Here is a 27,994-nt window from a genome sequence, read left to right on the forward strand (position 1 = left end):
TGTAGGTATGCCGATGCACACGGCACTACTACTGTCGTAACCCACGATGATGTCGCTACCAATGGGTGACGCGCCAGGCCGATCTACCGCTACGCCAAATCAAGTTGTCCCAGCGTGCGCGGGGCCAACTCCGCACGTCAGCCACACATGGCACTCGTGATATTTGCTATGGGCACATATGTGAGCCTGGTTTCGAAACATGGCTGATTAGTGGCGACGGCTGTTGCTTTTGTGTGAGGCGTGTCGAGTGCAAACCTTCCTTATGGAGTGCCCATGTCGATGATGACGTCTAAGAACAAGCGCGAAGTCTGAGCGCATCCATGGATGGCTCCTGTCCATCTGCTGTGGCTGAGGAGCCATCAGTAAGCACTCCTCATGCGCGTCGACTGCTTCTAGAAGACTGGCATTCGTTGCCTGCGAATCTACCCATCACGCCTCTCCCGCCGATCCGACGCTCTTCACGACCGCGCTCCTACTACCATGGCAGTCGCGCCCACGCTCGTGTTGTGATGGACAGATGGAATGACTTGCGACTTCGCCCTGTACATTGATACCCGACCTATTCTACCCAGAGCATGTCTTAGATGCTTAGCCGCCGCCAACACCGGGAAGACAGCATGACTACGACCCAAGACAGCGGGCGGACGCAGCGCTTTTCACACATCTTTGCGCGCCTGCAGGAGCTCCAGAATTATGGCTGGGACCCGGCCATTGAGCCCTTCCACTCTGTAAGAGACACCCGTATTTACCTGGACCACGACTACCGCGACTAATTCAACCAGTCGTACGACAACTACCATTTCTTTGGCTACGAAAAGACTGCGCCCAAGCAGGAACGACCGCAATCGAGGGGACGAAGCGCCGTAACCTCCCCCACCCTGTCGCATTCACCCGACTCTGCCACCCGAAGCCGGCCGACTGTTACGCGCACCCACCGCAGCTCAGGCTCTGATGCGAGCGTCCAAACACACCGTACCAATACCACAGTCAAGGGCGTGGCGCGAGAAGGCCGACCGGTCGTATGCCGTGTCTCGGCACAGACTCTGCGACTGGAGCGCGAGTTCCAGCTCGCCAAACTCGTCGTCAAAGAATCAGATCCAGAATGCCGGCACTTTGTTCGCCCTATAGAGTTCGTCCGCCTCTCCACCAAAGCTGGTGAGGAGCCGCTCGTCGCCAGCATATTCGAAGCCCCTGGGCCCAACTACCTCCACGACTTGGTCAACTTTGGTCCCAACTTTTGGAAGGTCACCAGCAATGCACAGAGCCATCAATCAAACCCCTCCATTCCCAACCGTGGCGTGCCCCTCCTTACCTTTCTCGATTTCGCCGTTGGATCAGTCGAGTGTCTGGAGATTCTGCACCATGGTCACGAAATTGTCCATGGCGAAATACGCGGTGATGCCTTCCACTTCGCCGAGAACGGCATTGTCAAGATGATCAATTTCGGCTCTGGCGCAAGGTCCTTTGAGAATGGACTGACCAGCGCAGGGTGGAGTACTTTATCCAAGGAGACTGGCATCGAGTTGAAGTTGGCCTTCATATCTCCTGAGCAAACCGGCCGTATGCCGGCGGAGCCCGACACACGGACCGACATCTACAGTCTTGGTATCCTTTTCTACACAATGCTAGGTGGTCAGGCGCCCTTTGAAGGCGCTACAGCTCTCGATGTCATGCAGAATGTCATCAGCAAGCGGATCCCACCAATCTCCTCTAGACGTCTAGACGTCCCAGAGGCCCTCTCAGAAGTCATCCAGCGCATGACTCAGCGTAACATCGAGGATAGATACCATTCCACGTCGGGGCTCAAACACGATCTTGCCCGCATCCGTGAGTTACTATGTGAAGGCGATGTCGAAGGACTGAAGGCCTTCCGTGTAGGCTCCAAGGACATCAGTTGCTTCTTCAATCTACCTCTCAAGCTGATTGGACGTGAGAAGGAAAAAAAGACTATAGTAGATGTCTTGGAGCGGGTGTCAAGGCACCGTCGAAGTAGCATCAAAACTCTACAAAGCTTGAGTTCAGGCTCTTCCTTTTCAGATCAACGACGAGACTTGAGCTTTGACGATGTTGTTTCAGAGAGCACCAGCTCGAGAGGCTCAGATAGCAGACTCAACAGCGTTTCCGCAGATACTCCCGTCTTTATGGGAGATGCTCGGTCAATACAACACGATTCACAGGACAGTGTAGCACAGTCAGAAGTCTCTACAGCTGAAGGAAGCGTGGATGGCCGACCTCAACTGCAATCTGCAAATCGAGGACGATCTAACAATAGCATTGAAAGCTCCGTTCTTCACTCTCGCTCTTATCAGTCCAACGACGGCCTGAGTAGACTAGCCAGCACACGGAAATTAAGACGCAAGGCTCGGTGTGAGGTAAGTCGTCACATCACAGCCCAAGTCATGGATGAGGTACGCTAATCTCAAGATACAGGTGATAGTGATAGCTGGTACCACAGGATTAGGCAAATCTCGTCTTGTGCAAAGTGTACAGAGCACAGCGAGGAGTACCGGCTATTTCGCCATGGCCAAATTTGACCCTGCAAAGAAAGCACCCTTTGATCCCATCCTAAGATTGATGTCCTCCTTCTTCCGACAGATATGGTAAGCCTCTTACTCACTGTTCTCTCCAACACGAACTACGCTGACACTGTATAGTATGTACAATTGTTCTGAGACACAACTCTTCTCTTCAGAGCAACCGCTAACTACCAATTTCTACTCTAGTCAGCGAGGCCGATGTTATGACAGAATTTCATCAAAGACTGCGCCATTATCTTAGGAACAGCGGAGTTTGGACGGTACTGCGAACTTACCTGGACCTTCCTGAATGGCTCTTGAACACAAACGGCACAGCAAAAAGTGCGCAGCAAAAGGACCTGGATACAACCAAAGACATGGATCGACGGGCATCGTCTCCTGCCGTTCATTGTGGATCAGCTGGACATACTGCTGAAGCCTGGCTGCGAAGTGGAGGTGCTTCCAAATCCTCTAGATTCATGAATGTCTTTATAGACGTTTTACGACTCCTTGCGGTACACAAGCTTTGTACATGGAGCTTAGAGGATGTTCAGTATGCTGATCCAGAGAGTGCTGAGCTGATCCACCACATCGTGCAGGCTAGAATCCCACTTGTTCTTATGCTTACGTACACCAACGAAGAGACCCTGCCCCGGGAACTCATCCCATTACTACGCCACGCCACCAAAGTACAGCTTCTCCCGTTTTCAGAGGCGCAGACTGCGGACTATGTAGCCGAAACGCTCCATCGAGATCGTCAATACATCCTCCCTCTGGTAGCGGTAGTCCAGGAAAAGTCTCGAGGCAACTTGTTTTACATACGCGAGATACTTGACACTTGCTATCGCAAACGATGCGTGTACTACGAGTGGCGGGAGAATAATTGGGTTTTTGACCTCGACAAGGTTTTCGCAGTGTTCGAGAGCCCAGAGTACGGTTCATCCGTGACGACTGATTTTATAGCAAAGCGATTGACGGAGCTGCCATCAGCAAGCAGGAAGCTCCTAGCATGGGCTTCTCTTTTGGGCGGCACATTCTCGTTTGAGCTCTTGCAGAAGCTACTCAACCCAGCGAACAAGCCCGCTGATGCCGGGAGACTGCCTCTTTTCGACGAAAATGAGTCTGCCGTCACAGCCCTCGACGCAGCGCTCAAAGCCTACGTACTCATGCCCGCTGACCAGGACGCTCGATTCAGATTCAGCCACGATCGATACCTCACAGCAGCTGGCAACTCTCTTGACAGCGATTGGGACACGCAGCTGATGCACTTCACAATCGCTAAGATGATAACTGCTGGTGAGGAATACAACGACGACTCAACGATCGGATCCAAGGCATTATATATGCAGAGCCGTCACATCTGTCTTGCTGCAGAACTCATAAAAGCCAAAGAGACATACCGGGCTCCATTTCGAGATATGCTGTATCAAGCGGGAGAAACTGCATGCGAGTCTGGCGCAAGATCAACTGGCATCTACTACTTTGCTCACAGCCTAATGCTCTTACAAGACGATCCATGGGACGACAATCAACCGGATGTCTCGTATCAAGAGACTTTGCAGCTCTTTGTAAGATCAGCAGAGTGCTATTGGCATCAAAGCATGTTCGATGAGGCGCTTAGCTTGATCAGGACGACTTTCCAGCACGCGCGGGATCCTTGCGATATGGCTAGCTCGTTTATTCTGCAGTCCAGAGTGTTTGCCATTCGTGGTGATAGTTTTGGTGCATTCCAGGCTCTCAAAGATTGCCTTTCCTTGTTAGGATCCCCTATACCTCCGACAACATGGGAAGCGTGCGACACCGAATTTCAACAAATATATGGCAAGCTTCAGAATATCGACAAAGAAGAATTGCTTAAACGTCGGGCGTCGCCAGATGACCGCGTCTTGATGACGATTGGGCCTGTGTTCATCGAGCTTCTTAGTGCGGCGTTCTGGTCAAACAGCCTGTTGTTCTATCAATCGACGCTGAAGCTCATTTCAATACATCTCGAAAAGGGTACCATGTCACAGGTAGCCCTAGCTTATGTGCACCTGGGGACTGTTGCAGGCGGCCGCTTCAACATGATGCAGTTCGCTGTGGATACGAGTGCCATCGCGAAGCGGATCTTCCAAATGTTCCCCGATGACTATTACACCCTGGGTAGGGGCCAAACTTTGCAGCCAATGTTTCTGGGTCATTTGGAAGCGCCTGTGGGTGATCTAATACCGAGCTTGGAAGGAGCGCTGCAAGCGTCTCTTACCGCCGGTGATAGGATCCTTACGCTTCTGAACCTTGGAGTACAAGCCCACTTCAGGGTCATGGCATCACACGACGCCGCAGAACTAGAGGCCTGGATTGAGGAAACTCCACTCGACATGCGAAATTGGCAAAAAGACATGCGAGGAGGCGTTTTCCTCATGGCTGCTCGGCAATACGCGAAAGCGCTCCAGGGAAAGACTGACACAGGCAGCCCTTCACTGCTCCTCTCAGACCACGATCACAACGAGGCCGAGTACATCGACTTTCTCGAAAAAACGGCTAGCAATCCGAAGCGTCCAAAGTCTATATACCTTGCTACCAAGCTTCCGTTGCTGGTACTTTATGGTCACAATCGGGAAGCAGTTGCGCTTGGGGAGATGTTGCTTCCAATGCTGAGCAGTCTTTGGTCAGAAAGACTGAACTATTCGGTTAGGTACTACCTATCGCTAGCATACATGGTTCTTCTTCGAGACGAACCTGAGCATAGTCGGAGAGGTGACATGATCCAACACGTTCAAGGTACCCTGAAGCTGCTTGAAGCATGTTGCACTGTAACTGATGCCAACTACCGGGGTTGGATACATCTTCTTACTGCCGTTCTTGCAGATATCAACGGCGATCCTCAGTCGACGTTGGAGAACTACGAAGCAGCCATGGACCATAACGAACGTTACGATTTCATCTTAGACGAAGCTTTCGCCCTGGAGCTATACACTGGATGGTTAGTGAATAAGAAGGCCTACAGGGCGGCTCGGCATGCGCTCAAGGACTGCCTTTCGACGTATCGAAGGATGTCCGCGTATGGAAAAGCAAATCACTTTGCTAGCCGCTATGAATGGCTAGTTCACAGTGGTCGATCATTTACGACAGCAGACCAAGCCGTACAGACCTCGGTCGTGGACACGGGTAACACAGCCTTCAGGCTTGAGCAGAACGACCACGACCATTTCCTGGGACCGGAAACCGCGGTCGATCGAACCCAAGATTGGATCGTACCGGAAACGCGGCGCCAGGAATCCGCCCCAGCTCTCCACAACGGGCTTTCGGCCGTGGGCCTTGACATGCTGGATCTATCGTCAATCCTGGAGTCGAGTCAAGTTCTTTCCAGCGAACTCGTTGTCGATAAACTGATGGCAAAGATGAGTTCAATTCTCCTCGAATCTACGGGCGGTACCTTGTGCGGTTTAGTGATTGAAGACTCGCAAATCGAGTGGTCGATTGCGTGTGTCGCTACCAACGAGCCTGACAACGACAGCGGGTTCTCTTCCGGCGTCACGTCCTTCCCTGCAAGTCAACCTTTGGATACTGTGGATGATGTTGTCGCTCGACAGGTGACACTATACACACTTCGCTTCCGGGAGACAGTCTTCGTCCAGAACTTATATGAAGACGATCGGTTTTCTAATGTCTCAGACGCCTATTTACAGCGCAATCCGGAGGGGAAAGCAGTCATATGCATCCCGATTCTCCATAGCGACCATTTGCTAGGCTCGATATACGTGGAAGGCCCGCCGAATTCATTCACTGAACGCAACACCCAGGTTCTTCGATTGCTTGTAAACCAGATATCCATCTCCTTGGCCAACGCATTGCTCTTCAAGGAAGTGGAAAGAGTCTCTGCCAGCAACGAAGCAATGCTCGAAATGCAGAAACGTGCTTTGTCGCAGGCGCGAGCGGCGGAGATCAAGGCGAAAGAGGCCGAGGCCATCGCTGTGCGCAATATGAAGTTGAAAGAAGAGGCTGCAAAGGCAAAGAGCCTTTTCCTGGCTAACGTATCCCACGAGTTGCGCACCCCCTTGAATGGCGTGATCGGTATGTCTGAGCTGTTGAAGGCTTCACCACTCAACTCCGAACAGTCCGGATACGCCGATTCGATTCGCGTTTGCGCCGATACACTACTTTCCATTATCAACGACCTACTAGACTATTCTAAGCTCGAGGCCGGCAAGATGAGTGTTTTAGAGATGCCGATATCACTGTCTGAGACGATTGCCGAGGTCGTACGCGCTCTTGCATACACGAACGCCGAGCGGGGTCTCAAGACCATTGAGCAGCTGCATTTGGATCCCGAGATGCTTGTTATGGGCGATCCTGTCCGACTGCACCAGATTCTCATGAATCTGCTGTCTAACAGCTACAAGTTCACGCCACGGGGATCAGTCACTGTCCGCGCTGTTGTGGATCAAGAAACAGACGACTGGGTAGACGTGACATGCAGCGTTATAGACACTGGCATTGGTATCCCAGACGAGCAAAAGCAGAAGCTCTTCCTTCCTTTCTCGCAAATAGAGTCGAGCTCCGCAAGGAGCTATGGTGGCACTGGTCTAGGTCTCAGTATTTGCAAAGCTCTTATTGAAAATGTCATGCATGGTACCGTGCGCCTCGACAGTCAGCCAGGCCAGGGTACAACAGTCACCTTCTCGTTGCGGTTCAAGAAAGTACCGAAAGCGCAAGCAGGTAACCAACCGCAAAGAACGCGAGAGCCAGATCCCATGGCAAGATTCTCAAGCCAGGGTAACAACGGTCATGAGCAGTCATCGGGTACTTGCATCGATCTTTCAACCATACCTAGGCGAGACCTTCGAGTGTGCATTGCGGAAGACAATTTGATCAATCAGCGTATTGCAATCAGTTTCGTGCAAAAGCTTGGCTTCAAGTGCGACGCCTATCTCGACGGCTTCAAGACGATTGACGCGCTAGAACGCGCTTCAGAGAATGGTCGGCCCTTCCACTTGGTGCTCATGGACGTGCAAATGCCGCATTGTGACGGTTACGAAGGTAAAGCCAAGCCCTCATGCCTAATAGCATCCAGATTGCTGACACAAATGCAGCCACAAAACTTATCCGCAAGCATCCCAATCCCGAGATTCGTAATGTCCTTATCATTGCCATGACGGCTTCCGCTATTCAAGGAGATCGGGAGAAATGTTTGGACTCCGGTAAGCTTCTAATTAATTTAATCGTTGAGAAAGAGAAAAGTGCTAATTGTTGAATAGGAATGAACAATTATCTCGCTAAGCCGGTGCGCGCGCAGACACTCAAGGCATTGTTGGATTCCTACCTGAACAAAAACAACGAGGTAGAAGAGATTCCTAATTTAGCGATCGAAGCGAAGAAGCTGGTCAAAGAGGCATTGAACGAGGCGGAAGCGCTGCCTGATGTCACAAGTGGGAACAGAGATTTGGAGAAACAGGAGGACCGCAACGGAAGCGCAAGTGTTGTGGGAGACACGAAGAATGGAATTACGGCAGCAGAGAAGGAGGGGAAGAAAATTGAACGACCGAGCAGTGTGAGGATGAGCACTACACAGCACATATTACCTAACGGTAGGACAGAACCCGTGCCACCTTCTGAGTAGAGGTGCACTGATTTGAGGGATTGAGGAGTTGAGGGGGGCAGATGTCGTTGTTCATTTACGGATGACTTTCTTCCGCTCGCTTTGTCATCGGTGCATTGCATGGCGTTCGTTCTGCACTCACGAAGAAGGTGTCAGGAAGGACGAAAAGGCGTTTCTATTCCGTCGCAGTATCCTCGCAGATAGCGTCTCATCTCTGTCGAAGATGGAAATCTGAATGAATCCGTCTTCACTGTGATCATTGATGTCTCGAGTCGTCTATTTGGCTACTGGTGACTATGACTATGCAGAATCCTACCACACAAAGCAATCATACGCCAGGATGTCACTCTGCGCATCCTGTATAACTCACAGTCAAGATGCCGACATCCTTGACGCGTAAGCCCGTCCGCATCACCTACCTCACGGCGCCATTGCACTCGCCGGAAGGTCGGCAAAACCTGGACTGGGCGCCAGACTCATCCCTCTCCACGCCGCGAGCGTGTCGCCAGCCCCACTTTTATTACCGCCGACGCAGCAAAATACCGCAGCCCCTGGGTTTCTTCATGAGCCACAGTGGCTCAACAAAGCAGTGGCTCACGGTGGCACAGTCGCCAATCAGTCGATCTTGGAGCCAAAGTTCCGTAACACGACTTTAACATTGCACGGCGGGATGGTGATGAATTAATCTCACGAGTAGATCTGCATGTCAGAAAGGGCTTGCGTCACCCCTCTCTGCCCCCTCGGCTAACGGCATGTGCGTCAACTGGGCTGCTGGGTTAGCCGGCTTTCGTTGTTGGCAGAGGGTTGAGTTTCTGGTTTCTTTCTTACTTGGTTCTCCTCCTAGGTCTTTCCCATGATTCACTTCCTCTCACAATACACTTTCCACGCTGTACTAGGGCCCTAATATCCTATCAGAATCACGATATTGATCTTACTTGTACCACTCCTGATACCAACTAATCACTACTTTGAACACAAAAGTCCAAGCTGAGCTACATAATGGACGACACCATGTCCCAACGACAGTCTCTAGAACACAAACGGCACCATCACTTTGGCCGCCACCGCAGCGGGAGCTACCTCTCCAGACGCTCCTCCTCCTACTCTGCTACACTCGACACACCATCATCCAACGCACCACCCCGCATCTTCGAAGGCACAGACGCCGTTCACCAGAACCGCAAAGTCGCACTCCAACGCGTCATAGACACCCACCATGCCCTTGAACTTAAACATGGTGATGCCGCACAAACACCAACGAGCACCAGTAGCGACCGCCCCACATCATCATCCTCTTCCATGTCCTCGGACCCTTTTACTATAGACTTTGCCGACATGTCGTTTCCCGACGCCGAAGTCCGCGCTTTTCGCTACTTGCAAAGGAGATGGGATGCCAACACGTACTGCACGCCCGACCCGGAGTTTGCAACTGCGATTGCAGGGCGAAAAGAAAAGTTTGAGGAGACGGCGATCAAGCATTTCTTCAGCCGTGTCGCGCTGTGGGATGCAAGTGCAGAGGAGAAGCAAGAAGCGGGTATGACGCGCAGTATCTTCTTCTTCCGCAACAGGCGGCGGAGGAGGTCGAGGGCAAAGAGCGATGTTAGTCGCATGCTGGGCATACCGGAGAGGGATGACAAGGACAAGGAGGACGAGGCGTTGGAGGCGTTGAAGGAGGTTACTACGAGGGAGGGGCTGGCGCAGTTACTTTGGACGTTGGTGCATACTGATGAGGAGTTGGCGGGATTGAGAGAGGAGTGTATGGGCGCGTTAAAGGAGATGTATCGGGTGACTGTTACGGGGGTGGAAGGTGACGGGTCTTGAGATGGGGATGGGGATGGTTCGGCTTAGGGATATCTATCGTCTTCTGGGCATTTTGGACTTGTTTTTAGGATTGGACCCTACATTTCATGTCTTTAATGAATGCGTAGAAAAGTTCGCTGTAATAAGGTTGTAACTTGAACTGAGGATTGAAGCATACATCATTGTCTGTATTCCCGGGCTGTTGGTGTGAGTCGCTCAAGTACTTTCTGGACACCCTTTTGACTTTAGCCTACTAACACAGGTTACTGCGTACATGTTTACAAACTAACCGCGGATCTCGGGGCAAGGGGACGGTGCTAGGCGGCGATTTAATGTATGCTTCGTGATTTGAGTGTTGAAGAAGCAAATCCAGGGTGCATCGGAAGAGTCATTGTGAACCAGAAAGATACCATACTATGATGCTCGTGGGTACACTGAATGACGATCTCGGTATGGATCATGGCCCTCGAATGCGATGCGTTGGCAAAGTGTGTAGTGACAACAGCGAGGGACTCGCGCCAATATCCCAGCAGACCTCCACACAGATGACGTCACAGTCCCTGTCCGACACGTTAGTTCCGCTTCCGATCGGAACCAATTCCATCGTGCATCTGAAGCTCGGGTGAAACACACTTACAAACACAACTACGTTCCACCCATCATGCCTTTCCTTGAACTCGGATACAAACGCCTCCACTACTCAGATCTGAAACCGCAAGATGGAAATGCTCAAGAGACATTCATCTTCATGCACGGGCTGGGCTCTTCGCAGAATTACTACTCTGCGGTAACTCAGAGCCTGGTTGCAAACGGGTTCCGTTGCATCACCTTTGACAATACGGGAGCAGGACGATCTACATACACGTTTGTCGAGCAGAGTATTGAGACTCTGGCAGAAGATACTATAGGGGTTTTGGACGCGTTGAAAGTCGAGAAGGCTGTGTTCGTCGGACACAGTATGGGAGGGTACGTCAGCATTAGCAACCTACCCGGGCAGAAGCCTTGGAAGACTCGACGCGACGACACCAAGACAACTAACGGGCTTGTAGTATCGTAGGCGCACACCTCGCGGCTGAGCGAAGCGACCGCATCGTAGCAGCTGTGTTGATCGGCCCAGTCTATCCCAACCCAGCCTCAGCCCCTCGCTTCCAAGAACGGATAGAAAACGTGACAAAAAACGGTATGCAACCCATGGCCGACACCATCCCCCAAGCTGCAGTCGGAAAGAAGGCGTCTCCACTTGTCAAAGCAATGATCCGCGAGTTGCTGCTGGCACAGGATCCAGCGGGATACATATCCAACTGCCGAGTCATTGTCAATGCAAAGCCGCCCAGGTACAGCAAGATCAGCGTGCCTGTACTTATCCTCGCTGGTGACGAGGATATGAGTGCACCGCTCGAAGGGTGTAAGAAGATGTTTGACGAGATGCAGCATGGTGAGAAGAAGTTGGAGGTCATGAAGGGGATTGGGCATTGGCACTGTCTTGAAGCGTTTGACGAAGTCGCGAAATTGATAGAGGGATTTTATCATGAGATACAGTAGATTATCCGTAATGGTTATTTCCGATAAACCGCGGAACGGGGTAGTGGAGAAGGTTCTGTATCCGTTCCATCGCACAGGCCCCGTTACAGTACCTGCGAACGAGTCAACAGGAGCAGAACACCTGCCATGTCATACCGCCATTTCTGAAATGTTTCACGGGTGTGCGCAATGTGAACTGTGGGGGAGTGAAGAGGGGTTCATAGAGACACCACGTGCGAGCCGATCTTCTAGACGGCAACCCTAGCGATGGCTAGCGTGGCGGAAGCAAAAGGTGCAGGCTGCAGATGCAGACTCATCTCCGCGTGCGAGTAGAGCGCAGTTGGTGGTGTTGTGCCGCCGCATGACATGGTCATTGGCGGCGTCCCTGGCCCGATCAGCTGCGTTGGATGTGGCCTTGGCGCATGCCGCATGAGTTCCACCCTCCAAAGCGTTTGCAGCGGATACACTGTGTAAGCAGTAAGGCAGCGGGCCGAGCATCCACAGGACATTACAACAAACGCAGTCACACAGCCGTTTGATTCGTGTACAGTGAGGCAAGAAAAGCTGCTGGAAGATATTTCGGGCTGGCCACCCAGGGTTCTGCGCCTATACCCGCCGCAGCGGGTTTGTGTAATGTGCCCTGCCGACGACGCGCCCCTCTCAGCAATACCCACGATGTCATGCGCGGCGCTTCATTTGGCATCTTTCCACCCCTCCAGGCTCGACGTTTCCGCGTGCACTTGCCCGAGTCGAGTGTGTGTGATCTTGGCCCGATGTCGCTGGCCTGCCGTTCTTTGATTTGATTCGGTCCTTCCCGCCGTCCGTGCAGCAGGTCCAAGGTTATGCCGGATCGTCTTGTCGGTAGACGAGGCTGCCACTCGCGTCTATTCGACATGGCCTCGCGCCCTCCTTGCCTTATCACGAGCCAACACAACGATCAGCACGCTAGATTGTGCGTGTGGCAGCCACATCGTCTCTGGCATGTGAAAGCCGACGACATCATAGTCTGCACACACACTCTCTCTGTCTCTCATTCGCCTTTGGCACCTCCCATGTGTGCGACTCTTGCTGTGACATATTTAGTGCACCTGTCATGCTCCGTCTCGAACGCACGGAAGCTAACCAAGTCGTTCTCCAGTTTAATCACACCACTAGTCTTTTCACGCTCCTAGCCCACTGCAGGCCCCGGAAATCGAATCCTGGGAGGCGGTGAACTCTCAACCTTTTTTGCGTAGAGCCGCCCACGCGCTTGGCTCAGACTTCGTCGAAGATCGTGCATGCCGTGCGTCTTGCATGGCTGGCAGGGTCTGGGCCAACCAACGGCCAAGATCGACAATTGGGTCGTTTTGAATCTCTTCTTTATATACTAGTCCCTAGTTTCCCTCCTACTGACCGCGGTCGATTCAATAGTCCTCCAGGCGGGTCCCGCGGTTCGTCACTTGACTGACCCAACAACCACTGGCGTCGCATAGCCTGCCTGTGATTCCAGTTTCCATTCTCCCATATCTCTGGCGTGTGTGCTCCTCGCGAGGAATCCAGATCCGTGAATTTCGGTGTGTTGGCACTGGCTGCTGGTATGGGCTTTTACCCCTTGAGCACAGAACCTTCCTATTTGGATACTGATATCCGATCTAGACGACTACCGAAATTATACACGAACTAAGGCCATATTAACGATTCAATTTTCCTAGAGACAACGATCTCACATCTACGTCACTGTCCTTTTTTTCGATCTTTGATAGATCGGCGATGAATCGAACAGACAGTGTTGCGGGTTCCTATCTACCCAAGATACCCAGCCAGGAACCGCTACCAGATCCTACCACCATACGGCACCGCAACAAACCTCACAGAAGCAACGCCCAATCCTTCTCTTCCACTCAGGCTGCGAATATGGAACCGCGGCGACCAGTATCTGAGCAGCGCTCACGACCATTCCACCGGCAACAATCAACCACCTCATCATCAGAAAACTCCAAGAGTCGATCGCAGAGCCGTGGCCATGGCTCAAAACCCTCATCGAGGCGAACTTCTTGTACCATTGTGGATCCATCAAGACCGGCGCGTCACTATCGAATGAAGAGCCACCAAACACCTCCCACAGCAACCAGCCAGGACGTTGACGACGTCCTCGCCTTACATTTTCGCAGCTGCAGCATCTTCACCAACCCATCCTACCACTCGAATTCCGGTCTACCCAGCCCAACGCTATCCCAAGGTGGTGACGCAACCTTTGGCTTCCCCAGCGCAGCCACGCGTTTCAGTTCCGACAGTCTGCGCGTCGTCGAAGAAACACCCATGCACCGCCGCCAAAGCGAGGACACCATTGCAGAAGAAGAGACCAACACGACTATGCACTGGACCTCGCCATGTACGCGCAAACGCGAGTATGAAAGGATCGACAAGGCCAACAGCGGTCTTCGGGGTTTCTTCCGCAAGGTAACACCACGATGTGTTTCAGGTCCGCAGGAAAAGTTTTACTCGGACAAGGACCAGTCGGATGCTGGATCTGTGCGACGTTATCGCATGGAGGATCTGGATGACGATGCGCATGTGGATGAGAAGCATGATGCGAGACCCAGGACGAGTCCGATGCCTAGACCAGGGTCGAGACCGGGGATTGCGAAGAGGTGGACGTGTTTCTAGATGAGACGGAGAAGACACAGAGAGAGAGAGAGAGACAGAGAGCGAGAGAGAGCATATTACGCAGCGATGATTTTGGCATATTTTCCGCGGCATTGAAAAGAGGCGTTTGCTATAACGATACCCACGGCATGTTTTCTTGTTTTGCAGGTCTGTTATCGAGGAGAGGAGAGTTTGCATTATACCAACCGATACGTCCATAGAGTAGAAGTTCGTCCTTAATTTATAGTTTATTGCATCGATCAAAGAATCCGCGCCGATTTAGTGAATTGGATGTTTTACCTGTAGTTCGCAAAGTGCCATGAGTTTAGTACTTGTTTAAAGAACGAATATTTGACACGGAGACATGCTATGAATATAGTGCAATAGATGTGAATTAAGTAATCTGCGTTGATATAACGTTATGTAGTATTTATAATTTGGACTCCTCCTTGACTGTGCCAATCTTGAGTTTGGGTGCGTATTTCTTCAATACGCTCTCGTTGTGGTACTGCATGTCCGTTAGCGAATCCTTTCGTCACGTTTGATAACGATTCTTGCTCTGGTCTAATCAAGGGTCCAGCTTGCGACCGAGTCCTTGGTAGCGAGAACCTTGGATGCCCGGCGGTACTGAGACCCAGGCGCGCCACAGAAGCAAGCCTTGCGGGGGGACGCGCGCGCGACATGTGTTCCCACTGTTCACTCCCCTCCCTGTACATCCTAGTCAAAACGTACCTTCCAGAACTGCTTGCTAGCATCCTTTCCACCCACCCTCTTCAGAATCTTGGCGCCACCTGGGTGCTCGTCGACAAACGAATCCATCTTGTATACATCGCCATCGACTATTATGTACAGTCCCTTCTCAACGGTGTTGTGCTCGGCGACTTGCTTGGTGGTGAGAGACTCGGACATGGTGAGTTTCGTGGATGCGCAACGGCGACTGAGGTTCGTCGGCGTTTGAAAAGGCGGGAAGAATGTCACGTCGGCGATCGCGTCGAGTCTAGGCGGACGATTTATTGTGTTCGGAAGGCGGAAGAGCTGGTCGGCTCTGGGTATAGAAGTAAAGGAAACACGGAAGGGGAGGAACCTGGGGTTGTATGGGGTACGGTCCAGGGAAGTAGCTCGGGTTGCGGCTCGGTCGTGGATGGCGAGGAGTGTGGAGTGGAGGTATGCCGAGGTTGATGAGGCGCGCTAGGCCTGCGTGTGGTAAGCTGCGTTGCGGGGATCGTGATTGGTGTGCTGGAACGTCACTTTCTCTTGGTGACATACTTCCCAGCATCCTTGGACTGTCTTTTACTTCTACTGAGACTTCGCAGCGCCCAGTGTTCATGACTTTCGAAGAGTTCGTCGCCAGAGTCCACATCAGTAGGTGACGCAGTGCGCGTCGTTAGGTTCCCTTCGCACATGCTACGTACCTTCAAAACAGTCGTTGTTCTCTGTGAAATCGTCTCTCTGTAAAAGCATCTGTTGTCGTCTCATCTCATACCAGGAACCTAGTCAGGTTATCCGTCTCGCATCTACGACCTCAACATTGTTCGTTTGCCGATGACTTGCTGAGCTCAGTCATTCGGCTCCTTGCATCACTTACCAGCTAACATTGATAAGGTACAGCAGATTATTGGAGCCTTTTGTCACTTCTTTCACTTTCTTTCCTACATCTAAATTGAGCTCTGGGTCAGTGCGACCGCTCTTGAAAATTGTGGCTCAAGCACGGCTGCATCCAAAACTGGTCCTGGTCTGGTTCATCTGCTTCGACACCTCGACTCACTTCCTCAACCGCCTTACATCTTAACAGTATTTCTTCGACAACTCGACATCTGTACATCATCGTACTTCTCAATCACTTCGTCGGTTCTGCGCTGACAAAACGCTCAACGCCTATATCGGCAATATAAGATGGAGTCACGCCTTCTGCAACTGCCAGGCGAGCTTCGTAACAAGATCTTCGAATACGCTCTCACAATTGATGACGGAATCTGCTATCGCGAGGACAAGCTCGGTGTAGGCTGGCTTTGTCTCCATCCTCAACAAACGGAACGAGATGTCGGGGAACTTGCTCAAACTCCAGCTGCCGGCGCCAGCGGTGAAGAGCTCGAGGACGAGGCTCCGGCACGAAAACGTCGTAGGCTTACAAAGACTGGTCGAACTACCAAAAAACCCGTTGTAGCTACCAGAAAGATGAGACGCCCTGCGCAGGTCACAGTGAACGGACATGTCGTCGCTAACCAACTTCAATTCGTCAACCATCAACTTCGAAGCGAGACTAGGGCATTGGTTATTCGCTACAACGATATACACATCCTCGGAGAATATCGGTATCTCACAGAGTTCATCGATAGTGTTGTCGGCCATAAGAGACTATGGATTCAGAAAATCGTTAGGCGGGTGCAGTCGAAGAGGAAATCGAGAAGGCCCATCAAGATCAAGTCCCACGAGGCAATGCATCCCCGATTTATGATCCATGACTAACTCCCAGAGGTAAGTTTAGATGGAGATGCATTCTTCATGGTTGCAGGAGTCATACATGAGTTCGGTCGCCAAAATCACTTGTTTTTGAGCCGACTAACCCAAAACGTCAACTATCAACAACTCGTGCGCAGTTCGGCTGGCTTTTCCAAGCTATCGCCCTATACCAAGAAATTTCCCTGGGATAAAAAGTTCGACGAGGCTGCTACTCGACGTTATTGCGAGACGAATGACTTCGTACAACATTTTCTACTCCCAACTGCGCCAAATGGCATTGAAGGTCTAGTAGCCATAGCCAAAGAGTGGATCGAGAATGGGTATTAGGTCTTCAGAGGGGCGCACCATGTTTCGGCGAGCTATGATCTGATGTGGAAGGTAGCGCAGTGTGTGGAACGCTCTGAATCTCGTAGCAGACAAGACGAGATAAGACTGCTTCTTCGAGTATGCTATGTACAGAACACTAAATCTGGGCCAATATGTACATTTGGTCTGACCACACACCACACAACGTGATCTACATCTATGCTGCAGGACTAGCAACTGAAGTAGTGAGTGAACCGCTCTCAATGTACGTCCCAGAAAAGAACCAGTCCTCCGCACCTGTCCCATCGTTACCCTGGCGGGGAAGACGAAGAACACCAAGATGCCAGTCGGCACCGTTTGAAGAAGTGCTACTGGAGAACGGTCCAGCAGTCTTAACAAGCGTGTTGTTACCAGTGGAGTGCCAGAAGGTAACTTGGTTGGATGAAAAGTTGATCTCGTAAGCTACGTTGTGCCATTCGTCGGCCTTGAGCTCGACCTTCCACTTGCTCTGGCCACCCACCATCCACTGCCTGTTTTGGAATTAGCATGGTTTTCGTACTGGGCTTCGTCGCGTGGTTGTCTTACAGGTTGGTGTTGCTGGTGCCAGACTCTCCGTTGACCCATCCGTACTTCAACTCTGTGAAATGGCTCTCGAAGAAACAGATCTGGTGTTCGTTTGTCGCACTCGGAACATTGGTAGTGGATCTCTTGATCGAGAAGTGGTAATATACAGTGCCTTTGTTGATAGCAGCTGTGGTCTGAGGAATGAGCTCCGTCCTCCACATGTCGCTGTTCCACTTGGCTGTGTTGTCGATCGTGATCTTGGCACCTTGCTTGCTGCCAGTATCCCCAGGATTCTTGTAGTTTGGCGAGAGGTTTACGTATTTGGTGGTAGCGCCCGATCCGTGGATGTAGTATTGGTAATCTGGAAGAGGAAGAGGCTTTATCAGTGATGTTTGACGTGTAGCCTGAACGTAGTACTCACTGCCTACTTGGTTTGCCCAGGACCATTTGTCCAGATCAGAAGAGGATGTCATCTCGTTGAAGCGGCCATCCCAAAGGATCGTGCCTGTCTCTGGTCAGCGACATGTAACATTCGTGGACGAAGCCAACGAACCCGCGGACACGGCGCTCAGGAGCGCATTGACAATAGCTGCCTTTCCAAACATGTTGGTAACTGGGAGCAAAAGAATCGCTGCGTATGGATACGATGAAGATTGATGGTTGAGGCGTTGAAAGTTGAGGCATTCAAGACGCTATATAAAGATCATCCCTAGTAAATGCTCAGAGTACCTCGACCCGAAGATGGAGGCAAGATGTCCCCTTCATGGTTAAGCGCTGCACATCAATATCCGGGAAACAACATATGGCTTGCACTTTACTTTGAGAACATACTGAACGTGGACTGCGTGACCACATATCTCAATCAATCTAATTGCACCCGCCGGTATCACATATAGCTGTGGATCTAGTGGCGGCCAACCGGTCCGGCACACATTGCGCCTTGTCTCACCGCGGCGCGGGAAATGGCAACCCGGTTCTCGTCACTGCGACAGCGGCACATGCTTCGATGCCGGAGATCGAAGGCTTCGTAGAAATGAAGGGACTGCGGGTTTCTTGGTGGAGGAAAGACGATCTCGCAGGGTGTCGAAATTAAGCTACATTAAGCCGAGGCCTACCCCACAATTAGCGCAGGCTTGAAAGCTTAGGACAGCGGTCCTACCAGCTCGTCCTGTGGCAGAAGCTGGACAATAGTTGCTGGATGCGAATGGTTCACAAAGAGGCAGAAACAGGTGCGTTAAGGAAAGGCGTTGACTGCGGCGCGCAATTGCCGATCGTATGCTTCCTGCGTGCCGCCAGGGAACAGGCAGTTACCCGCACGCCAGCCCCTACAACATCTTTTGCTACAAGAAGCCTCGCAATCATCAGTTTATTGTCTACCACGAATGCACACAACACGCTTCATGCCCCTGTTGTAAGCAAGACCCGAAGGAAATCTCTTTCTTTACGACGCCCGAACACTTTGTCTTCTCTGCCTCATTGCCTAGGTAACATTGCCACGCAGTCGTTCCAGCGTAGCTTGTACCATGAACCTAGACACAAAGTCACAGAAACTGTGGGGCAGTGAATTTGACGTATTCGAATCGCCAGCTGATATAGAAAATATGATATTTCCGTATGTTCCAAAACTCTCCGGACCGAAACAGTGGCATAGGACGATGAGTGTAGAAAGCACATTACAAAGGATGAACAGTAACATCTATGGATAGAACTCATGTAACGCTAGCCCATTTGTCACTAGTACACACCTAGTTCATGCTAGCCCCCTATTCTGTCAACTGCGCCGCAAAATGGTCAGAACACCCCACACGGTATAGTAACGCGCTTGAGGAACGAGGTGACAAGAGACATCACTTTCAATTGCAGAATAAATACTTTATCTTATTGTCATCGTTTCATCGCTGATCATGAACGTCGATCGATGCATCGCGCTACACAATGAGATTTTGCGCCACGGCTGGGTTGGCTCAGGTCGCAGCGTAGAGTCTCTCGAATCTTCCTGTCAGACTTGGTTTGATACATTCAGCGATGCAGCTGAGGCCGTTCGTGCTGACCTTGCGCCTGATCTTGTTCAGTTTCTTCAACATGCTCGAGTCATCTGTGATCCAGAGGCGAAAGTTGTCCTGTTTTTCTTCTATTGGGTGCAAAATCTTGCTGATCCAGGGTTCATGTTTGAGCAGGAAGACGATTGGCCAGAAGAGGGCAGGTTCTTGGTACTTTACGCTATGAGCAACTTTACGGGTCACTTCTGTGGGCTAGTGTAAGTTCTACGAGACCACTATACATCTTTGATACACAACGAGCTTACACGTCGCTATAGATATGACCAGGAAACACACCTGTGCATAATCAGTCCGACTATCTACGACACAGACATAATCTTTGAACAGGAAGTTTGGTATCCGTTGGAAACTGCGTTGGAGTTTTGGTTGAGCCAAATTCGCAAGGGAAGAATTGCTACTCCGCCAAAAGTCCCGCATAAGAATTACGTCTACGAGCGCTTCGATCCCTGGGAGTTTATCCCATATAACGACACAATGCTGGAGGAGAACATCGACGCTTTCAATCGCCTTGTAGAGTCCATCGAAGCCCGCATGCCTCCAACGGCCTCCACCACAGAAGTTGCAGAGGCTGTACATGGACTAGTCGACAGCAGCGTACTTCAAGCTACAGAACTTCCCCAAAGATTCGCTTACGAATTTGTCCGTCGTACAAGACGTCCACGCTTCCAAATGATCGCTCCCGGTCTCGAAGTGCTCACCGACTCTGCATTGTTTGACCAGGTAGGTTGTGACTGTGCCGAATGTATATGACAAATACACTGACTTCGTGCCTTCACGTCTGCAGCCGTTCCGCTCTGATATTTCTTCCTCTACTTCTGAAATTCCTCCCATCCTGCTTTTCCGCTCCAAGTTAGATTATACTGACGAGACAACGCTCAATACTCACACCGGTGAGCGCATAGCCCAGCTCTTTCCATTATTCAGCGACACCACAACATATCCCGCAGGCCTGTACTTGCGTCCGACTTCTGCGATGAAATCCGAGGATGAGTGTTTGTTTATTTTGCCCTTTGGTATTGGGGCGAACGGGTATGCAAGGAAGAGTGATGGCAGCAGGTTTGGACGACGTAAGACTGGAGGAGATAGTCACGTGGATTTATATCGTCCAGGTCATCAGCCGCTCGAGAACCATCACGAGCAGAGTCTTGTCGACGTGCTGAAGAATTGGAGGGGTATGGTAGAGAGGGGCGATTGGCAGATTGATGAGAGTGGGGTTGCAGGCGGAATGGATGGATGGAGAGAGGCAGATAGTGAAGAGAAGTGGGAGGCATATGTGATACCGAGGGCTGTGGAGGGAGTAGAGGGGTAGATGAATGAACAAAGAGTTGATTAGATGTTGCGTCAGTATGGAAAGCTGCAGTGCGAAAGTGGGTGACGGAGGGCGTATGAGTAGTGGAGAAGATGGTGAGTTGCGCTAACCGCATGTGACGATAGTCTTGGCAGTCGCGCGGTCCTCAACGCGCCTGCGCCAAAGATTCCAGACATCAACCCCAGCTTTCCGCGCCCGCTACATCACGACCCAAAGCGCATCGATCGACGCGGCGCCTCTGTCGCATTACCCCAGCAATCATGTATGGCATGAATCAGGCCTACGGGCATGCTCCCGACCCGAGTGCGCAGGTGCCGAATCATCTGCTTGCCCATGTGCACCTGATATCCTCGTACCGCTTCCCTACTCTACCGGGTCTTCAAGCTCCGCAGGCCCTCGAGTACCTGATCAAAGGCCCGCAAATCGTGCGCGACACGTCGCCCGTCGCGTGGACCTTCCTTTCAGCACCTCCCCAAGATGGCACTGTCATCCTCACATGGCAGCCCCCGCGCATGGGCACCATGTTCGCCTCAGACGGAATGGTGTGGGCTGACGCCGAAACTGCATACGATATGAACGTACGCGGATATGTACGTATCTAGAGGACACGATGCCCGCTTCAATGACCTAACATATCATAGACTCTCCAGGTCCTTGTCCACAACAGTGGATACCACTACCCTCACGAACCATACGCCATGCATGCGCGCCATCGTTATCGAATTGCTGCAGGCCCGGGTACTATCGATCCCAATCTCTGGCTTGTGCACTACAAGCCGGCAGATCCACAGAGCAGAATGCCTGCCTCGCAGATACCCATTCCACGAGAAGTCCAGGCCCAGATACAGATGCGCGCTCAACTACAGCAAGCCGGGCCATTGATGCGCAAGGAGTTCATGTTGGTCGATCAAGCCAATTGGCCAAAAGTCGAATTCGGACAACAAGCCATGAGAGGCCCGCAGCCCTACTACAACCCCATGCAACCAGGCCGACCATATCCTGCGCAACCGCCGCCAGCCAAACGCCAGCGCTTGCCGACTCAGCCTCAACCTCGCCAACCCGCTGCAGGCACACTAGCACCAGACAACACACTCGAGGAAGAAGAGAATGCGACACAAGATGCCTTCGACTTCCTGACCCCGCGCGAGATCAGCTTGTCGCGTTACAAGCAGCATCACGAGTGGATGGAAGAGATCTTCTCGTCACCTTATGCCGTCGGGAAGATTGCACCTATCGATCTAGGACTGGGCCTCATGGGCGAGCTCGCCCCGCTTACTGCAGGCATTCTCGATGTTCCAGGAGCTGAAAACGTGGAGCCGGGCAAAGAGAACTACCAGGTCAAGAACTACTACAAGCTGGATGCGGAACAACTCAAGGACTTTGAGAAGCGCGTATCAGAGTATACAAAGAACGAGCAGGCCGAGATTGACAAGATGAAGGCCGACCACGCGAAGAAAGTGGCACAATTGAAGCGCACCAGAACGTACATCAAGGCCGAACGACGACTACGAGATCTTTCCCGCTCTACCGAGAGCGACGGCGAGGACGCAAACCTGGTCGAAGGAGTCGTGCAAGATTTGGAGAAGACGCTCGGAGTTACATTCGACGCGAAAAAGGCGGTCGTCTGTGTAGACAAGGGTGGATTCATTGAGCCGCAAGCACCCTCTCCTCCAAAGGCACAGATGAACGGCAACGGAGCCCAACAGGAAGCAAACGGAACATCGAATGGCATGAACAACCAAGGAACAATGGAGGAGAACTCTGCCGCGGGTCTGTTGGACCAGTATGGATCGGGGTCACTGAACGGCACACCCATCGGCAATATGTCACTACCTAGGTTATCACAGCCACCGAGTCAATCGCAGTCTGCCACCGGTACACCCAATGCGCCTCACGGCAACATAAACCAGACATCCACATTCGATCAGCAGGACACAAGTCTCGACGTAGGAGCCGATCTCCTAGATCTGGACGTAGAGATGTCTGGAATGACCGGCGCAGGGGAGAAGACTGATGATTGGACGATGAACGATCAATCTGGCAATGCACAACAGTCGACCGGCAGCGTCCAACAACCCAACATGAACAACAACAACCAGCGCACAAACAACGTCGGCGGCATGTCCTCGTCCAACATCGAAGCCGACGCAGGTAGCATGTTCGACACAGCCGACTTTGGCAGTTTTGACAATATCGATAGTGCTGGAGATGCTTTGGCGGATTATGGGCACGATGACAACTTGGGCCTGGACCTTGTTGACGATTCGGCTTTTGGCGATGCGTTCCATGCGACGGAAATGCATCATGATGAGGCTGGAGAAGGGGACCAGAATGCGTAGTATGCAGGTTTGGACCTGGATCTAGATGGCCTGGATTTGGATTGATTGTCTCACACTCCAAAGTGTTGGAATTTCTCATTCTTGGGGTGGGGAGAGAGGGGCTGTACTATTACGGTGTCGTTTTTTGTTTGTTTGTATGACTGGGAGTCGAGGGCGTTACCATGTCAATGGTTTACGACGAGTATCTACTTTTTTATCATCGTAAACTTACGTGTTTAGAGAGACTCTGTCTCTTGCAGTTTTTTTTTTCAATTAGATTGTGGCGTCTGCCATGTTCGAATTTGAATAGGAAGTGTTGCAACTATGGCCGATTACTCAACGGTCGAGATTGTGGAGGTGTGTTGCAGTATTGTAATGTTCACGACACGACTAGCATGGTGTATACCTTGTTTCTCTTGATACTCGTGCTCAGCTGTCCAACACAAGATCCGCTACTTCAATGAGAGAATCGCATCCTCTTCTCCAGTCGAAATGCCGTGGGATTTTCATCAGGAGAGCTCCCTTTCATCGAAGCCATTCCTAATGTGAATGAGTGTATACGACTTGAATATCGCCTCATTCAGCAGAGGTAGCTCACCTTAGCAAAGACCTTGCCGTCTGTGGGTGTCTACTATGCTGTTGATTTTGGACAATGTCAAAAATAAAAACCGCTGTCGCGCCGTCATCATTAGATCCTCGAGAGCTCATCGTAGGCTGTGGTCTGACTCATTGGTTACTGCAATTAGATAGTCACGTCAATTCCTGACTAATGTTTACAACATCACCCCTTTCGCATGCCGGTGTAGACACGCGTAAGTATTGGCTAGATTTTGTCCATAATGCTGAGAGACGTTGACGTCAGGAGCTATATCCTCGTTCCGTAGCAACACGGTAGGCGACCTTCGAAACTCAGCTTCTGCCCGCGATTACACTGTCTTCGGCTCCATGTGTCCAGAGTTTCTCGGTCTCTCCGCAACAGACATTTTGGTCCGTGAGGTGATGCACTATATGGTGGTAATGCAACGTCGCGACTCTCTTGGGAAACTATCCATACAGGTATGTAAATTGTTCTTCCTCGGAGTGGCGATGTTCAGTACCGATACGCCGCTCGTGTTCACGTGCAACACATGGGTCCTGGAGACGTTTTCAAAGTTCTCGTCTTCTTGAGCGGGAGCATGAAGATTCACGATGAATTTCCAGACGTTCGGGAACGCATCTCCGAATGGGAATTTGTGGGATACCCGGGTTTCCAGAACGCCATTGATGAGAAAGGAGATGGAAAAAACAACCAAGATGCAGACAATTCGCGTGGTAGCGTTGATGGTAGCGCTAGAAGACTGGATGCGAACGGGGAAATGCGCAGTATGGATGAGACTATTGTGGGAGCGTATCTGCAGGAGAAGTTACATTAGTTGCTCGTTCATGTAAGGCCCTCCATTCCTCGGGAACCGCAACCATGCACCACGGCCTCTGCTAACCGGATTGTACCAGGTCAATGACAATGCTATTACTCCTGAGAACGCTCCGGGGTTCTCGATTGAGGTATCATGCGCGAAGATAACGCCAGCGACTGCGAGCACGCTACCTAAAATCCTCAGTAGTGGGTTTGAGTAGCTGCCGCATGCTACGATGGGCAAGGCGGGCGGAGTAAAATGACAATGGCGTTGAAGGCGTATCTCGAATCCTGAGTCAGGATTAGTAACCCTCGAGTTCGGACGAGGCGTGGTAGTGGAAATGTGTTCTTCCTGATTTGCGTAAGTTTTTTCGAGAACCCTTGCCCAGATGGTTCTGCCGTTCTACCCCAGACGCGCAACGACACCATATGCAATCAAGCATTGGCGACGTTCCGAATGCCACGATGCACAAGACTTTTGTTACCGCCCATTTTGAAACGTCACTCTATCGCAAACTCATGATCTGGCAAATTACCATGCGTTTCGACAACCCCTGACTTGGCTCAGGGGGCGCCGTCTCGGTTAAAGCGGCCCTCCACGTCAGCGTGCCAAGACCGCGAGACGTTCTTCCGCGTGCTTGATTCTACGAGGCGTAAGCTAGTGCGACGCCTACATGCGGCGATGAATCGTCTTTTCGGTATCGTGATCCGACTACGCGGACGTTACGATTACGGTTATTCGTGATGCCCCGTATTGTGGTTCGTGACTATAGGTCGATGCTGATGTTGTAGTTTAGAGAGGAGACTGGTTCCGAGGGACATTGAGATCCGCCAAGTCTAGCCGTAATGGCTGTGACACCACCCGAGGGGGCGGGGAATTTCAGTTTTAGGGAACCATGGTCAGGAGAGCGCTACGCGATGGAGTTGTGGTAAAGACCAGAGGAGCAGCCTCGGAGTCTTTTAGCGCAGAATGCACCGTTTCTCTTGATGCTTCATCTGCCCGGGCACGCGACATGAGCACCAACCTCGTAGTGGCTCAGGAGTGATCTGCTTGGTAGAGTCCTGCCATTACATTCAAGCATTTCCTGGGGTGTTTTGCCGCGCCCGCAAACCACTGAAGGCATGGGCAGGGAGAGTGCTAAAGTGACCTTCCCGATAGCCTCTCTTGGCATTATCCAAGCGTCCGCCATCTGCCCAGTGAGCCGCGTCTATCTGCAGGGCGCGCGTTCCTGAAAAGATGTAGCCCCCACCGGTAGGGCCAGGGTCGTCAAGCCCATGGACTAAGTGCGGGTTTACATTTACACTTGCCTTCTGTCCTTCTGCTCCCCTCTTTGCCGTTGTCGACCTTGGCCTTTTTGCTGCAGGCGATTCATCATTACGAGCGCCGTCTTTCTCTGCTTTCTTGGTACCCGTCTTTGTCGGAATTCGGCACCATCGGAATACGAAGCCACCTGGGCACTGCATCAGCAAGCCATTCCAAGCCACGGCGATGCGCCTGGTCACACAACATAGTTCTTAGATCCTTACATTCCTTGAATAGTAGACTTTTCTTTGGCTTTTTGCACACTCCTTCCATATTCGCACAATGCCTCCTCGCGACGCCAACTGGATAGATGTAAGTCGTACTCGCTGCCACTGCCACACCTGTGAGACTTGGGGCTGACAGTCTGTCCTACAGGGCCTCAGAGGTATCGCCTCCTTCATGGTGGTATGCGGTCACCTATGTACTGCCTTTGTACCATGGCTGCACCAGCCAGCCCAAGATGCCAAAACCGCGCCGCACCTCTTCCAACTACCCTTCTTCCGTCTCGCCGTCGGAGGCCGTAGCGCCGTAGCCTTATTCTTCCTCGTAACCGGATACGTCAACTCAATTGGACCTATTGGCAAGTCGCGTCAGGGAAACCATGATGCGGCCTTCCACGGCATTGCACGAAGTGCACTCGCGCGCTCAGGAAGGCTGATTCTCCCCACCATGGCTGCGACAATCGTTACGTGGTTCATGGCGAATACGAACGCATACCATATGACAAAGCATGTCGATGCGCAGTGGATACGGCAGGGTTGGCACCGACAGGAGCCTACGTTGTGGATGGCCTTCAAGTCGCTCTTCAGGGCGCAAACCGAGACTTGGACAACTGGCTGGGACGAGTACGATGGCACACAATGGACGCTGCATTTGTTCTTGGAGGGCGCGTTCTTGGTCTACACAACCATGCTTGCTACAATTCTGGTCCGACCAAAAGCACGTTTCATTGTGTACGGAGTCATGTACGCCTACTTCTGGCAAGTTGGCAAAGGTGTGTATATCCCGAACTGGTTGGAGAGCAGCGCAGTTGCTAACTATAGTAGACCTTACAGTTGGCTCGATCAAAGGCCTCAACATCGTCACAGGCATGTTCGTAGCCGAGTTACACAACCACTACAAGGACGCCGCCACTTCTGTCCTACCCGCACCCATCCCCGCACTTATGATAATCTGTGGCATGTTCATGGCGGGATTCCCTCAAGATTCGGCCAACAACACACGCTGGTCGCACACAATGGCGACAATCATGCACAGTCTGACAGCCGACAAGACGGATATCCGACGATACTGGGACCACCTCGGCGCTGCCTTCGTCCTCCTCGGAATCTTCTTCTCGCGAAACGCCCGTAAACTCCTCACATCACCTGTTTTCAATTTCCTCGGTCGCGTCAGTTTCCCGGTGTACTTGCTGCACAACACATTCATCAAGTCTGTGCTTACCTGGATGATCTACCTACCTTCCGCAATGAACCCGCCCAAGAACGAAAAGGGAGAGCAACAGGACCTCCAACGTGGATCGACGACACATATCCTCATTGCGATTGCGGTCTTCTACTACATCCTTTACCGGAGTGCAGCACTCTGGGTTAAGCACGTTGACCCAATATTCGCGACCATGGTCAACGCAGCCACGAAATGGGCATATGGCGAGCCACAACAGAAGGAAAGCCGCCCGATACTAGGGAACGGGAACGCCACGACTGACAAGAGCGTCCTCCCTTCATAAAGCAGACACCCTGCTATTCTTTCTTCACTTCATTCTTGTTGACCACTTTCGGAGCTGGAGCCGTCTCCTCCTATCACTATATCCGATGTTTTTTTTTCCTTAGCTTCATATCATCTCATATGTCTCCAAATGCATCTTCCATATTGCATGTGTTGTGTTTTTTGAGCGAGCGACCATGGTATGCCAGCTTGGACGTTTTGGAGTATAAAGAGGACATGCATGTCTTGTGAGAGGATTGAATTTTTTTCGAAAGGGTCGAGGAGTAAGACAAATACTTTCGTAGATGAAATGAACACATGAAATTTCATTTTTGGACTCGACACGCCACTCAAGGGCCTCTTCTTAAGATGTTCGAAATCGCTCGGTATCCGCCACATGATGGTTCTGCCTTAAGCTTTTGGAATCAGAACCACGTAGTATCCGCCTCTTATCGTTGATGTCGAGTTATTTGAATCGAAAGCAACCCAAGTCTCAGTCGAGCCATGTTCCAAGTATATGGCAACTTTGGTCCA

The 27,994-nt window shown here is 51.6% G+C and overlaps 11 protein-coding genes across 11 annotated transcripts; 9 read left to right on the forward strand and 2 right to left on the reverse strand.

The window, feature by feature from the left end:
* Positions 1-142: 142 nt before the first annotated feature.
* On the forward strand, positions 143-8,431 carry CC77DRAFT_1023947 (hypothetical protein). The gene is made up of 6 exons (XM_018525771.1): positions 143-728; positions 783-2,372; positions 2,431-2,599; positions 2,724-7,535; positions 7,589-7,696; positions 7,754-8,431. The coding sequence occupies exons 1-6, from the start codon at positions 618-620 to the stop codon at positions 8,113-8,115; spliced, it is 7,152 nt and encodes a 2,383-aa protein (XP_018382034.1). The 5' UTR covers positions 143-617; the 3' UTR covers positions 8,116-8,431.
* Positions 8,432-9,105: 674 nt separating this feature from the next.
* CC77DRAFT_1065064 (hypothetical protein) lies at positions 9,106-9,915 on the forward strand (the record flags this gene model as incomplete). Its single annotated transcript, XM_018528782.1, has 1 exon — positions 9,106-9,915. One exon carries the CDS (start codon positions 9,106-9,108, stop codon positions 9,913-9,915), a length of 810 nt encoding a protein of 269 aa, XP_018382035.1.
* Positions 9,916-10,530: 615 nt separating this feature from the next.
* On the forward strand, positions 10,531-11,829 carry CC77DRAFT_997138 (3-oxoadipate enol-lactone hydrolase). Its single transcript, XM_018536501.1, has 2 exons — positions 10,531-10,860; positions 10,944-11,829. The coding sequence occupies exons 1-2, from the start codon at positions 10,556-10,558 to the stop codon at positions 11,434-11,436; spliced, it is 798 nt and encodes a 265-aa protein (XP_018382036.1). The 5' UTR covers positions 10,531-10,555; the 3' UTR covers positions 11,437-11,829.
* Positions 11,830-12,875: 1,046 nt separating this feature from the next.
* On the forward strand, positions 12,876-14,360 carry CC77DRAFT_384969 (hypothetical protein). The gene has a single exon (XM_018531466.1). It carries the CDS (start codon positions 13,165-13,167, stop codon positions 14,059-14,061), a length of 897 nt encoding a protein of 298 aa, XP_018382037.1. The 5' UTR covers positions 12,876-13,164; the 3' UTR covers positions 14,062-14,360.
* Positions 14,361-14,436: 76 nt separating this feature from the next.
* Positions 14,437-14,949, reverse strand: CC77DRAFT_997142 (cytochrome b5; the record flags this gene model as incomplete). The annotated part of the gene is made up of 2 exons (XM_018536502.1): positions 14,437-14,548; positions 14,773-14,949. The coding sequence occupies 2 exons, from the start codon at positions 14,947-14,949 to the stop codon at positions 14,471-14,473; spliced, it is 255 nt and encodes an 84-aa protein (XP_018382038.1). The 3' UTR covers positions 14,437-14,470.
* Positions 14,950-15,933: 984 nt separating this feature from the next.
* CC77DRAFT_1065068 (hypothetical protein) lies at positions 15,934-16,827 on the forward strand (the record flags this gene model as incomplete). The annotated part of the gene is made up of 2 exons (XM_018528783.1): positions 15,934-16,463; positions 16,521-16,827. The coding sequence occupies 2 exons, from the start codon at positions 15,934-15,936 to the stop codon at positions 16,825-16,827; spliced, it is 837 nt and encodes a 278-aa protein (XP_018382039.1).
* Positions 16,828-17,023: 196 nt separating this feature from the next.
* CC77DRAFT_1034157 (hypothetical protein) lies at positions 17,024-17,975 on the reverse strand (the record flags this gene model as incomplete). The annotated part of the gene is made up of 4 exons (XM_018526844.1): positions 17,024-17,336; positions 17,392-17,731; positions 17,792-17,875; positions 17,924-17,975. 4 exons carry the CDS (start codon positions 17,973-17,975, stop codon positions 17,024-17,026), a joined length of 789 nt encoding a protein of 262 aa, XP_018382040.1.
* Positions 17,976-19,217: 1,242 nt separating this feature from the next.
* Positions 19,218-20,802, forward strand: CC77DRAFT_997146 (hypothetical protein). Its single transcript, XM_018536503.1, has 3 exons — positions 19,218-19,627; positions 19,688-20,150; positions 20,215-20,802. Exons 1-3 carry the CDS (start codon positions 19,275-19,277, stop codon positions 20,737-20,739), a joined length of 1,341 nt encoding a protein of 446 aa, XP_018382041.1. The 5' UTR covers positions 19,218-19,274; the 3' UTR covers positions 20,740-20,802.
* Positions 20,803-20,919: 117 nt separating this feature from the next.
* On the forward strand, positions 20,920-23,459 carry CC77DRAFT_997148 (DUF1750-domain-containing protein). Its single transcript, XM_018536504.1, has 2 exons — positions 20,920-21,329; positions 21,381-23,459. Exons 1-2 carry the CDS (start codon positions 21,000-21,002, stop codon positions 23,076-23,078), a joined length of 2,028 nt encoding a protein of 675 aa, XP_018382042.1. The 5' UTR covers positions 20,920-20,999; the 3' UTR covers positions 23,079-23,459.
* A 367-nt stretch (positions 23,460-23,826) lies between these two features.
* On the forward strand, positions 23,827-24,671 carry CC77DRAFT_1012228 (hypothetical protein; the record flags this gene model as incomplete). Its single annotated transcript, XM_018523754.1, has 4 exons — positions 23,827-23,869; positions 23,920-24,113; positions 24,152-24,419; positions 24,487-24,671. The coding sequence occupies 4 exons, from the start codon at positions 23,827-23,829 to the stop codon at positions 24,669-24,671; spliced, it is 690 nt and encodes a 229-aa protein (XP_018382043.1).
* A 1,481-nt stretch (positions 24,672-26,152) lies between these two features.
* Positions 26,153-27,482, forward strand: CC77DRAFT_944322 (hypothetical protein; the record flags this gene model as incomplete). The annotated part of the gene is made up of 2 exons (XM_018534964.1): positions 26,153-26,747; positions 26,800-27,482. 2 exons carry the CDS (start codon positions 26,153-26,155, stop codon positions 27,480-27,482), a joined length of 1,278 nt encoding a protein of 425 aa, XP_018382044.1.
* Positions 27,483-27,994: the final 512 nt, after the last annotated feature.

The sequence above is a fragment of the Alternaria alternata genome, assembly GCF_001642055.1.
Source record: "Alternaria alternata strain SRC1lrK2f unplaced genomic scaffold CC77scaffold_21, whole genome shotgun sequence".
Taxonomy (NCBI): domain Eukaryota; kingdom Fungi; phylum Ascomycota; class Dothideomycetes; order Pleosporales; family Pleosporaceae; genus Alternaria; species Alternaria alternata.